The following is a 14,245-nucleotide window of genomic DNA, read 5'->3' on the forward strand; positions in this document are numbered from 1 at the left end:
GATGTAATTCGAAATGTGCACCATTTAATAAAAGACTCAAAATACATGAAGCAAAAACTGACAGGACTAAAAGGAGAAAGAGAGAAACCCAAAGTCACATTTAGAACCAAGTCAGAGTTAAGAAGATTTAAACAGTATCAGCAATGACCTCAACCAACAATGACACCTAGAGGAACACTACAACTGCACAAAATTCTTTTCAACTGTAAGTGGAACTGTAAATCAAAGTAAGTATACCACACCACAGCATAAAATAATTCTTAGTAAATTCCAGAGGCCTGAAATCATGAAACATAATGGAATTAAGCTAGAAATCAACAAGCTATCTAGAAAGCCCCTACACTTCTAAAAAATCATGGATCAAAGAAATCAAAGAGGAATTAGAAAATACTTAAATGATAACAAATAATAATGAAAAATAACATTAAAATTTGTGGTATGAAGCTAAAATAAGGGTTGGAAGGCAATTTTCAGTTTTAAAAGCTTATATTAGAAAAGAATCAATGGGAAAAAAATAGAAAAGAATCAACTATCTAAATTTAAACTACAATGCTCTAAAAAGACCAAATTTAATGCAAAGTTAAGTAGAAGAAAATAATGAAGAATAGAAACAAATCAAGTAGTAAAAAGAGAAACACAATAGAAAAATTTAACAAGCCCAAAACTGGGTATTTAAAAATATTAACTGATACAGCCCCTACAAGATTTATCAAGAAGAAAAAAAATAAATTATCAGTATTTTAAGTAAATAATCAAGATTTGCATGATCTTGCAGACATCAAGGGGATAACAAAACATTAGAAATGACTTTATAGCAATAAAATTTACCTCTCAGATGAAATGAACAAATATCTTTTAAGACACAAGCTACCAAACCTACATGAAAAATAGAAAATAGAGAATCTAAACAACTCCCAATTTTAAAAACCCTTCCCTTTAACAGATGGTTTCTCTAGTAGGAGCTATCAAGTAGTTAAGGAAGAAATAACAATCCTATGCAAAATTTTTCAGAAAATAGGAGAAAATCTCATCCAATTTAGAGTCCATTACTGATATTGAAGCTACACAAAAACATTACATGAAAACTAAAGACCAAAATCTCTTATAAACACAGATTTGAAAATCCTTTTAAAAATTATCAAATCAAACCCACAAAGATTTTTATTAAAGTGCAATTTATCATAACCAAATAAGGTCAAAATTGGTTTGTTATCAGAAAAATCACTTTGTGAAATTCACTTCAAAAAGGAATAAAACTGTATGATCCTCTCAGGAGACGCAGAAAAAGTATGGACAAAATTCCACGGCCATCATTACAAACATTCAAAGCACCAGGAACAGAAAGAAATATCTTCAGTCTGATAATCTATTAAAAATCCATAATTAACATCTCACTTATTCAGGAATTATTAAATGTATTCACCCTATGATCAAGAACAATGTAAAAATATCCATTCTTAGTATTTTTATTCAACAGTTTACTGTAGGTCTTAGCCAGGACAGAAAAAGAAGAAAGCATAAAAATGAGAAAGCAAGAAGTAAAACTGTTTTCAGAAAATCTTAGGAATCTACAGAATACTAGATATGAAAAGTGACTTTAGCAAAGTTCAGGAAAAAAAACCAACAGACAATAATCAAATTTTACTCTATATTCTAGGGATAAACAATTAAAAAATAAAATTGAAAAATAAATTTATAATAACAGCAAAAGGTTCAAACAGTGAAGTATGCATCTCATAACAGCTATACATCTATGCTAAAAACTATAAAACACTGCAGAGATGGCACACCCAGTAAGACCATTACTCTCAAGTTCACAAACCTGACCCTTTTTTCCTGGCAAATTACTTTCCTATTTTGAGAAGATCCTAATCATGACAATCAACTGCTCCTGCTCTGAGATCTCAATTCCCTCAATTTATTTCTAATCTCCATGCAGTCAACTTTAATGGTTAATTCACCTTTTTAATATTTTCTCTAAATACACTCATACAGTATTTACTATGAGTTAGGTTCTATAATTATCCCTAGTTTACAGATAAGGAAACTGGTGCCTACATCATCAAGCAGAGAGCAGAGGGACAATTCAAGTCCAGGCAGTCTAGTTCAGAGGCCAGTCATGCTATCCAGCAGCCATGCATCTGGTTAGAGATGCTGTCTTCTGAGTATAGCATGTGAACCTTATCTAGGGGTACACAAAATGACCAGGTTGCAAGAAAAAAAGGTTAGAACTAAACCAAACCTGTATTTCTTATGATGTTCATTCAGCCTGATCCCTAAAGTCCACAAGCTTTAAAGAATGAAGGCTTGACCAGAGAAATTAAAACACAAAGCAAAGCAAAAAATAACATGTACCTGCTCATACAGTTCTGTATTTTACTTTATTTGTCCTCTGGCTTTATTATTTTTTTTTAATTTTATTTATTTATTTTGGCCCCGAGGCTTGCAGGATCTTAGTTCTCCCAACAGAGATTAAACCCGTGCCCTCTGAAGTGCAAGCACAGAGTCCTAACCACTGGACCACCAGGGAATGCCCCCAACTATTAACTCCTCCTATTCCAGAAGGGTTTCAAAGATTAATTTAATCATGTCTTCCCTCAGGAAAAGCATGGACCAGAGTTTAAAGAGAGGTCAATTTTGTTCTAAATTGGGATCCTGCAGCAGTCAGAAAATTCTTGTCATTGCACTAAGAGAATAATAGATAGCAGGTGGAGGACTAGTATTGAAGCAACTTTTTAGCATCTCATGAATCAAATATTCACACTGTCACTGTCATTAGAGTAAATACTTTTAAATGTGTCATTTTGAAAAAGATAGTAACATTTCCTCCATTGAAACAGAATTAGAAATATTAGGTTATGTTCAAAGCTAGCCCCAAAACAATGAATTCATTTTGATTCAGCTTATTCCCCCACACTGGATTTTGACCCATTACCATAACTAAGTCATGTCCGACTCTTTGGGCTCCCATGGACTGCAGCATGCCAGGCTTCCCCGTCCTTCACTATCACCCAGAGTTTGCTCAAAGGCACGTCCATTGAGTCGGTGGTGACATCTAACCATCCCATCCCCTCTGCCACCCCCTTCTCCCTTTGCCGTCAATTTTTCTCAGCATTAGGATCTTTTCCAATGAGCTGGCTCTTCCCATCAGGTGGCCAAAGTACTGGAGCTTCAGCAGCAGTCCTTCAAATGAAGAGTCAAGGTTGATAGCCTTTAGGAAAGACTGGCTTGATCTCCTTGCTGTTCAAGAGACTCTCAAGCGTCTTCTCCAGCACCACAGTTTGAAAGTATCAGTTCTTTGGCTCAACCTTCTTTACAGTCCAACTCTCACATCTGTACATGACTATTAGAAAAACCATAGCTTTGGCTATACAGACCTTGGTCGTATAGTCATGTCTATATGACACGACTACAGACGTCTCTGCTATCTCTGTATACGCTGTCTAGGTTTGTCACAGCTTTCCTTCCAAGGCAATCATCTTTTAATCGCATGGCTGCAGTCACCGTCCACAGTGATTTTGGAGCCCAAGAAAATAGTTTGTCACTGTTTCCATTATTTCCCCATCTATATGCCATGAAGTGATGGGACCACATGCCATGATCTGAGTTTTCTGAAAGCTGAGTTTTAACTGAGCTTTTTCACTCTCCTTTTTTCACCTTTATCAAGAGGCTCTTTAGTTCTTCCTCACTTTCTGCCATTAGAGTGGTTTCACCTGCATATCTGAGGCTGGTGATATTTCTCCTGGCAATCTTGATTCCAGCCTATGATTCATCCAGCCCGGCTTTTCACATGATGTATGTGAGTTAAACAAACAGTGACAATATACAGCCTGACACAGTCCTTTCCCAATTTTGAACTGGTCCGTTTCTAACTGTTGTTTCTTGACCTGCATACAGGTTTCTCAGGAGACAGGTAAGGTGGTCTAGTATTCCAATCTCTTTAAGAGATCACAGTTAGTTGTGATCCACACAGTCCAAGGTTTTCTTACAGTCTTGTAGTTAGGGATGTCCTTGGCATAGATCAGCTTGTTGGAGGGCAAGTCTTTGCCCAACTTGTGCTTGGATGTGGAGCAAAAGTTCATGAAGGTCTGGGCCACCACCAACAGGCAGTGGCTACCACCATCACAATGGCTATCCGTGAACCTGGTCTTGGTCAAACACAAAGTGTGTTTTTGATCGCATTCACTCAGAAGCACAGGGAAAGCTGCGGGCAGGTGGGCGCATGGTCAGCCGGGCATCAGCAGCCCTTGGGACATGGGGAGAGGAGCTGGCCTGTGGCCTCCCCATCCTCCCAGCTCTGGCCTACACGGTGACCATGGATTTCCATGCAGCTGGGGAGACAGGTCCAGAGAGCCAGGCAGTGAGTGAGGGCTGTTCCCGCTGCACCATTGCCCCACAGTCCCAAGATGAGGTGTGCATACCCAGAGGTGCTCTCACGTGGGGTCACCCATGGGCATGGCCATGGTCCTCTAAGCCTGAACACTTGCTCAGGACTGGGTTGGCTCCGGGAGACACAGCCCTGCAGACAGCTGATCTCTGACCCCAAACACCACCTGTACGACAGCCATCAGCTGGGTTACCAACAGCCTCTAGCCACGTGTCACTGTTTAAATCAAATAAAGATAAAAATTCAGGTTCTTGGCTGCACCAATTATGTCAAGTACTCCTAGAAGCATGTGGCCACGTGGACAGCACACACCTAGAACCTTCCACCATTCCAGAGAGGTCCCTGGACTGTGGCCCACCAGGCTCCTCTGTCAATGGGATTTTTCAGACAAGAAAACTAGTATGGGGTGCCATTTCCTTCTCTAAGGGATCTTCTAGATCCAGGGATGGAACCCAGGTCTCCCACACTGCAGGTGGATTCATTACCAACTCAGCCACCACGGAAGTGCCTAACCAGTGATTATATTCATCTTACTGCTCTTTGGATGTTTCACCTATATTATCCAATGGGCACTAATTGGAATCCTTATGCCCTTTTGTGCCTGGCTTCTTTTACCTAATATAATGCTTTCAAAGTTCATCCATGTTCATCCATGCACCAGCATTTCATTCCTTTATGTGGTTGGATAATATTCCCAAGTATGGATATAACTCACTTAATTTATCCATTAATCATCTGATAGACAATCTGGGTCATTTCTACTTTCAGACTACTATGAATAATGCTTACATTTATGTGCAAGTTTAGTTTGGAAATGCTTTCAATTTTTTCGGGTGAAACTGCTGGGTCTTATTGTTATTCTATATTAAACTTTGAAGAACAGCAAATCTTTCCAAGGCAACTGAACCATTTTCCCACTAGCAACGTATGAAGACTTTTAACTTCTCCGATCTTCATCAAGACTTCTTCTTATTCTTTTCTGATTACGGCGCTTCCTTGGTGGCTCAGTGGTAAAGAATCTGCCTGCAATGCAGGAGACCTGGGTTCAATCCCTGGGTCAGAAGATTCCCTGGAGAAGGAAATGGCAACCCACTCCAGGATTCTTGCCTGGGAAATCCCATGGACACAGAAGCCTGGCAGCTACAGTCCATGGTTTCACAAAGAGGTGGACTTTTTGATTACAGCCATTCTAGAGGGTGTGAAGTGATATGTCATGATTTTATTTGCATTTTCCCTGATGACTAATGATGTCATCAGAGTATATTTTTATGGTATTCATGTCTAAGTGTCACAGAAGCAACTGTCTATCACAGGGCAAAAAGGAACATGGCTGATTTAGGAATACAGTTCTGTGAGGTCCAGTGGTTAGGGTTCTGTGCTGAGGGTAGGGAATGAAGAACCCCATAAGTCATTCAGCCACAATTAAAAAAGAAAGAAAAAGATTCACAACATGCTGTATCAAATGATCATCATCTACTTTTCTTCGTTATTTACTATTCTGAAAAGCTATAAAGTATGATTAGCTATAGCAGAATTTCTTAACTTGGAAATCGAAATAATGAAAGAATTTAAGCAACAGAATTATTGTAAAGCCAACCACCCAAGCCCTTGCCATTTAGAAAATCACTTAGATTATCATAAATATAGAATGCCTTAGTATAAACTGCGTAGAAAAGCTATGCTATAATTTGGCAGGTTGTGATATTAAGGTGTCCAATCCTTAAGATGCAACCAAGATGGAATAGATCAAGATATACAATTACAGGTACATCACAGCTACTTCACTGGTAACCTACTAGTTATGATGGGTTATACACATTCTATTATATAACAACTTTTCTATGTGTGTAACATTTATTACATGTCCAAATTTTTTCTTCATTGTGTTTAAAGTTGACAGCTAAGTATTAGAAATTGAAGTAGGTCAAGTACAATATACAAGGTACTTTATGTAAACAATCTACTATAAGTCAGAACTATTAAGTTAAAAGAGCACTAAAAAGCTGATCCCCCTATCTTACTTCCAAGTTCCTCTGAAAACCTGTTATTGGGTTAATTAATTAGAGTCTTTCATCACAAAGACATTTATTCATAAAGTCCCTAAAACTTTAAACAGAAGCACACTTGAAAACACTTGAAAAATATCTGAGTGTTCCCTGATTTTTATTTAACTCTAATAAGAGAAAATCTTAACAATTATTCTGCAGAGTAGTACATGTTAATCTTTCACTGACAAAGAGGGTCCTCTCTCTGATTGCTCAAATATGATTAAATCAAAATAAAAGATTCCATTTTTTTGGATAGGCGTCCCAACTTTTCTAAATATAAGGGTTAGTAATAATTTTAGTGAATTTCAAACACGACAAAATTGTGTATTTAATTACTGAGTAATTTTGAAAATATTTTTTACCTGTATCCATACTTTGGTTCAACTGTTGATCACTTGTTTCTCCATCTTCACTGATATATCCAGGAGGTGGCGTTTCTACAAAAGTTTAGAACAAATCAAGCACAGCTTCAATTTAATCTCAATGCCTTTTCTCCCAGCTACCAAAGATACCAACAAATCACTCCAAATAACATATGAACGTTATATAACATCACTATAAAAAGCAGTACTGGATACTGAGGGCTTATGATTCAGGTTCTGACCCAAACCTTATAGGTGAATCCTTAAAACCCACTTGTAACACAATTGAGCTCTCTGTGCATATTTTCTTAGCATTATTTACATATCTGGCTCATTCTCATTTGTATATTTTCTGGGGCAAGAGCCAAAAATATAACTTCAAAGATGCCTGTTCTTAATCAGAATGTTTAAAAGAAATTAGTAACCAAAGAGAATTTTTTAACTAATGGCTGTCGTAAATGGGTACTTAGACACACAACATAGGCACACAGGTTTCAGGATTACAAAGTAATACAGGCTGACATACTATACTAGGTTCTATAGGGCAAAATACGGTAATATAGTTCAGGAATGGTCTAGCCTGAATTCTATCTAAAAAGTGGATTGCTTGAGTAATTTCCAGACAGTAAGTCCTGAATGCTTGAGGCAGAAAATAAAATTCAAGTAAGACTGCTGCTACACAAAACTGAGGTCAATTACTTTCTGAAAATACGTAAGATTCTAATGTGTCATTTCCAAAATGACAAAATGTTTATATTCAGAAATATATGAGCAAAATGTTTATATTCAGAAAGTACTTGAATATCTGAATAAGCTTCATGTAAAATACAAAATTTATACAATTTTACCAATCATAATTCCAAGCAGGAAAAAAAAGTTTAGGTGATACAGGTTAAAGGTCTCCTTCATGAGCTCTTAACAATCTCTCTTCAATAAGTTAATTTTAAGTTTTAACTTAAGTATCAAACTTTTCATTTTAAATGTCAGTGCCCCCCAATTTTTAATATGAGAATAAAATAAATTTCTTCATAGTAATACTCGAACAACAAAGAATATAAAAATAAGAATATATACAGTTATGTGCTATTTTATTTTTTTTATTTTTTATTTTTTTTTATTTTTTATTTTTATTTTTTTTGGGCCTCGATCAGAAGGACTTGGGCCCCCCACAAGCGGCGCCGGGGAGTTATGTGCTATTTTAAAAGTTAAATCAAATAAAATTAAAAACAGCTAAGCTTTGCCAGTTTAACCACAATGTCTCAAAGGTGTAAATAGGGAAAAATACTGAACTGATAAATATGCTATTCTTTTTCATTTTTCTCCATTATTATTTATATATAAAATAGTAAACAACAAAGGTATAATACTAGTGTCTTGGAGGAAATGTTACAATTTCTTTCGCAGTGGAATAAAAAGTGAACACCAAGGTTTTGCTCTCAGTTGGAGCTGGGTAAAGATCCACTGTCCAGAAAAGCAGGTTAAGTATAATCCACATGTGATTTTCCACTTTGTAAAAGACCCATATTTAAACAAAGATGATGGAAAATCAGCCCAAATATCTCCACAGGTAAAAGTCAAACATTTTGATTAACATCCTTCTACATAATCACTGGGTAGGTGTCTTACAAGAGCGAATGCTTACACCTCAGTTTCCTAAGGATTGCTGAATTATACTAATTTCCACATCAGATTTAAGGACTCCCTCAATCCAACACACTACTCACATGTAACTACTTACAGCCAAATTCCTCTCCCTACAAAATGCCTTGTGTTCACCTTGCTTCCACTTGTCCTAGCCCCCATTTTCCACAACAAACTCTTTGCCCCGTACTAACTCCTCAAAATGTTTATGTTTCCCAATAAAAGCAGCTTTAAATCTTCTTTTGGAATAAATAGTAATAAAAGAAAAAAGCATTAAGATAGTCAGAAAACACTTTTTAACCTTAAAATTAGCTGTTTTTAAAAAGTCTTTATTTACTTTATGTTTTCAAAATTACCTCCAATGAACAAGCATTATTTCCATGATGAGACACATTAAGACAATTTCTCACTATAGCTGAAACTTGAAGCTCCTTACACATCTTCAGTGGTATAAATAAAACATAAAAGTGGAATAGATAAATACTACACACGGAGAAAAAAATTCAAACACCAAAAAATCCCATATACAGCTAAATGCTCATGCTTATACCTTTAGTTTATACTGGACATGTAATGTAATAGAGCGGAATTTGAGAATCATGTAGTTCATTTATTTTTCAGCATTACTGAGTCTCAGATGAAAAAGAACTAAAATGTAAGTTTCCTCTACAACATACATGTTGCTATGTCTGCAGAACTAAAATTTTTTAAAAGCCAAACCATAACTTATTATTAATAGATGAATGTTTATGAACAAAATTTGTATCTATCTCACAGTTTAGGAGACTCAGAAGGCAAAAATACCTGGGATATAATTACTCTGTGGCTCGATTCCTGCTGGGAAGTTAGTGTTTTCTGGAATGGAGTGGGTGTAGTCATCCAGAGGGGGCAGTTCCGTTAGGATCTCGGTATGCCGGGGCACCAGCACCGGGGGCAGAACTGAAAGAGCCAAGAAGTCCAAGTCAACGGCAAGCAGGTGAGAGCGGGCCCTGCTACCAGAAGCTTCCACAACAAGGAAGAATTAGCCCGATTACTTTCTGAAGTTTAGGATCGACTTATTTGGTATTATTCGGCTGCTGAGAAACTGACAAACCTGATTATGATTTTAATTTACCACGAAGTCCACAATCTAAATCTCCAAGTTCTGATCTACCTCGTACTTCTGGAGAAAGAGTGATCCTGATCATATTATACGACCACAGAAGTTCATAAATCCTCATTGGAAAGGTTGCAGAAAGATTTGTAAAATCAAGTTTTTTTCCCCCTAAATATAGCAGCATTCTAGTAAGTTTCAAGTACTAAGTAAACTGAGTAAGTAAACTGTAAGTCCTGCTGAGTTTTACTAAACTGCTTAGTTACAAATGGTATCATTAAAGTACATCAAAAAACCAAAGAGCAAAATGAATTAAAACAGTTAATGCAGCAGATAGGTAATGAAACTTACTCAGTTCTAAGCAGACTGCTATCTATAGGATTAGAATTTCCTAGATATGTACGTTGATGTGAAATGTTATTTCAAGAAACTAACATATCTTTCCCTCTAAGATATATTTTCCATAACATATAATCAACATTTTTTTAGTATTTTTAATTACTGCCAAAAAATATACTGAATTCAAGGTAACTTTAATTAGAGTTTTATGCTCCCCTGGGGGGTCAGACGGTAAAGAATCCCCGCCTGCAATGCGGGGGACCTGGGTTTGATCCCTGGGTCAGGAATAAAAGGGAATGACAACCCACTCCAGTATTCTTGCCTGGAGAATGCCACCGACAGAGAAGCTTGGTGAGTCCATGGGGAAGTAAAGAGTCAGACACAACTGAGCAACTAACACTTTCACTTTTCACTATTAGAGTTTTATACCAAAGTTTTCCTGGGTCAATTAGGTGTAAGAGTACCTAATATACTTAAATTCAAGCATTTAACTAAAACGAGGGAAAAAAACTAATTTTCCTACCTGGTGTCTCAACTCTCTGGTAGTGGTAAGGGTTTACACATACTTCATCCTTTTTAAGATTAAAAGCATATTCGCAGTTTTCAATTGCTTTGAGTTCATGATGACTGTGAAGATCAGGCCAGCGCCATAATCGGCAATATATTACATGAGGCAGTCCTTTTCGATGGGACACCTGAAGACGACCATCTAGAGACCTGTTGGGAAGCAAGGGGAAAAGAAAGATGGGAACTTTTAAAAAAATAAACATACTCAATTGGGCTAAACTAGTACATTAAGAGCATAAAGAAAGGAATGACAGACATTTAGTTAGTTTTAGTGAGTACAAGGAAGAAAAACGTACTATCTTATGGATCTGACATAAAGGTAAGCAGCAGCACTAGGGTATTTTTCTTATAAACATGCTACATAAATGACTCAAATGTCAATCAATGAACAGGGAGCCGCTTGGGGAAAAAATGTTTTTTTAAAAAAAGTCTCAAACAGCTACATTTGAAAAATGTTATCAACTTCTATCTCTAGTGACTCAAACTCTTACTTAGGGAGGCTTAAGGACATTACTTCTGTAGGTGACTGAATTATCAAAAAAAGGAACTAGTGTGAAGAATGATAAATACCAACAACAATGTAAAGTAACTTACTAAAACTAACGTAGTTCATTACCCAGTTGTGACCGTTTTGAGTACTGAGGTGTATTTTCTATAGCTCACACATAAATGCAGATGGTGATGAAAATGATGAGATGAAATGGACAAATACCAATATGCTCAAAAAGAGAATAAGGTGATTAAAAAAAAATAAAGAACCAAAACGAGTCAGCCTAGCATTAATTGTGACATAAGGGGTTCAGTAAATAACCATGTACTTATTAGTATAAAGATGAGATTTAGATGACAGCAAGAAATTTAGCAAAAACTGGTTATGTATCTACTGGAAAATTAGGCCAACAACAGATTATAATCTACCCTCACACTAAAATGAGAATATAGTTATCGAAGCTCCTATTCTTTAGGGGATGCAGTTATTTAAAGAAGATTCAAAACTAGAATTTCATTGATCAACACATCAGCGGAAACATTTAATATATTTTTAATACTGGCAAGCAGTTATTTTAAATGCCATGCCTTATTTTACATTAAGGAAACATCCTAGGCAAAATCATACTAAGCAACCCACGTTAGGTCTTCCAAAACACCCTCCCTCCCACAAGATCTCTAGGATTCCATAGAGGGCAGAATATTCACCTGGTTTGTTCAGAGAAGCTGTAAAGGCCTGTTGTATCCCACTGATCTATCGTATTTGGTGTACTCAGTCCCCAAATTTCAGAGCAAGTGCTGTGCATAAATTGAAAAACAAAAAATTGATGTGAACATGGAAGCATGGTTATTCAAATTACCATGATGTAAAACATGGAAAATGTACAGAATACTTCCTTCACCCAGAAAATATACACTGCTTCACTTTTTCACGGGCATTTAGTGCTGATTTCTATATTTTCTATATGAAGGAAGCCAATAAATGGAACATGTGACTCCAGATAAATTATGATTATGTTTTTAAAATGTGAACACCAATGCTCTCTAGCTTAATGAAATCATACCTGTGCCTTTTCCAATTTCCTCTACTCACAACAGAGGATCCTATGCCATTAAGTCTTACTAACAGTGCTTCATTTTATAATGCAGTTTTAAAAAAAAAATCTAAAAATGGATGTCAAATGGTATTTTTAACAAAGATAAAATTTCAATTAAAACAGACATATATCCAGTTAAAATTTCAAGCTTATTTAAGATACATACATATTCAGTTTTACTGAAAATTATTATTGCTCTTAAAACTACAAAGGACAAGGAAATGGATTTTGACATCATCCTAGCGTAGCACACTACCTGAAAATTTTTAAGAAATTGCTACAAGGATTAAAGATATGTGAAAGCACAAAATTTGTAAAAGACACTATGACTAAGTTGCTGTATCTAGTTTTTTTCATCAATTCACCTGAAAGACATACACCAGAAAGATTTTTTGAAAAATCTTATTTGAAATTTCAAAATCAAAATTTTTCTTCCACATTTCTTTCCAGAACAAGGACAGTCCAGATATCAGTCTGCCTATTTTCCCTGCCACCACTTCATCTGTGTGAGACGAGGAGAAAAGAAGAGCTTAATAAACAGTCTGGAATCGAAGTACTGACTGCCAAAGGGGTCTCAGATAGCAAGTCGTACTTTTTAAAAAATGAGAGTCAAAAGACAATTTCTGAAACTCCATTCCAACTTCTTACCTGTTACAAAATCATCAAAACTTAAAGGAAGAGAAAGAAACATCTCAAAACCACTTTTGAGCATCCTTTGCTAACGAGCTCACTCACTCAGCATTTCAAAGGGCACTGGTGAAAAGCGCTGCCTTCCTGAGGCTGGGCAACTCGTCCAGGCCGGTGGGGCTGCTCAGGGCCTCCTGTAGGGTTACTGAGCTGCACTCGCGGTGGCTTTGCAAAATGCATTTTCAGACACTTTGGAGCAGCTTGTTGAGACATTTTTACAGATTCTCTTGGATTTTTTAGGCTTCACAAGTTTAACTTCCACTTCTCAGACTACAAAAGTCAGAAAAGGCCAAACTGGAGGCTAATTCAGACCTTTTTTTTTCTCCCAAAGGTGCACTGACTACAAAACCATGACATAAATGGTTCTTTTATTTAAGATACTTATCAAATATCTACTGGAAACATATAGCACCAAGTGGTTTACAACACAATGAAACCAACCCAACTCTGGTGTTTCATGAATCTGAATTCAAACCTCCGAAGGAACAGTATACACCTTCCTCTCTTTAAAAACAGCCGAAGGAAAATGCCTGAGAAGAGTACATAATGTGGCTATTCTGCTCTTGAGGCTAAAATAAATATTTCACTCAAGAAACTCTGGAACTGTCATGAGAAGCAGAAATATAACAGGGCATGAAGAGCTTAAGCTGTGCTTTATTCAAGCCCTGAAATTTATCAGAGAACAATAAACAGTAGCTGTTAAAAGCGTGCAATCAATCTAGAGGCAGACAGAACTACGTCCCAACTCTTAACTCGGCTACTTTTCCACTGCCATCATGGGGCATTTAAGCCTCAGTTTTACTGACCATTGCAATCAATCTCTCTCATGCAAAGTGGAAGGTTTATTTAAAAATAATAAATTTGCTTCTATCAAGTAAAATTTTTCCTCATTTATATATGAAAATTTTCTTAAAGAATCAATTTATATCAAAATATACAAAATACCTAGGATAAATGTAATTATAAATGTGTCAAAACTACTAAAATAAATGCTTTATTACTAAAGAACATAAAAATCAACCAAAGAGAAAAACATACATCTTCCTAAATAGGAAGCTAACATAGCAATATCAGTTCTGCCTAATTTCTATATTTGATGGACTCTAAACAAGAATTTTAAAAAAAATTTAAGACTCAAACAAAATTGCCCAACATATAACATATCAAAAAAAATTACAAGAATGACCAAGAAAATATCCACGAAGAAGCAACTGGCTCTACTAGTTCCTGAAACACATTATAATCTTCAATAGTGGGAACTGTATGAAATTAATAAAGGAATACACAAACAAAACAGAATGGAGGTTCTGCAGTAGAACAGCCTCAATCAGGCAAACCTTCCTGTGGATAAAAATGACAGCCTTTAAACAAAATATAATAAAATTAACTATTTGAAAACAAAATAAAATCAACTATTTGATAACAGTGGAGAGACAAAAAAAACAGACACAAACTGAAGGAAAGTCAACCTCTCTACAGGGGTCCTGCACCAGGTGAGATGCATTTGCGTGGCTCCGTATCTAAAGGCGCCCCAC

At 36.2% G+C, this 14,245-nt stretch overlaps 1 protein-coding gene across 4 annotated transcripts in view; it reads right to left on the reverse strand.

Annotated features, from left to right (window-relative positions):
• Positions 1-14,245, reverse strand: part of SMAD2 (SMAD family member 2) — a 90,780-nt gene that overhangs the window by 21,194 nt on the left and 55,341 nt on the right. For 2 of the 4 annotated variants that reach the window (XM_027525903.1, XM_027525902.1), the window contains exons 3-6: positions 11,635-11,724; positions 10,394-10,587; positions 9,243-9,377; positions 6,798-6,872 (exon numbers count right to left, since the gene is read on the reverse strand). In XM_027525903.1, the coding sequence (XP_027381704.1) occupies positions 6,798-6,872; positions 9,243-9,377; positions 10,394-10,587; positions 11,635-11,724 (494 nt within the window). The remainder of the gene's footprint in view (positions 1-6,797; positions 6,873-9,242; positions 9,378-10,393; positions 10,588-11,634; positions 11,725-14,245) is intronic. The other 2 variants (XM_027525905.1, XM_027525904.1) reach the window with 1 other exon arrangement.

The sequence above is a fragment of the Bos indicus x Bos taurus genome, chromosome 24 (genome assembly GCF_003369695.1).
Source record: "Bos indicus x Bos taurus breed Angus x Brahman F1 hybrid chromosome 24, Bos_hybrid_MaternalHap_v2.0, whole genome shotgun sequence".
Classification (NCBI taxonomy): domain Eukaryota; kingdom Metazoa; phylum Chordata; class Mammalia; order Artiodactyla; family Bovidae; genus Bos; species Bos indicus x Bos taurus.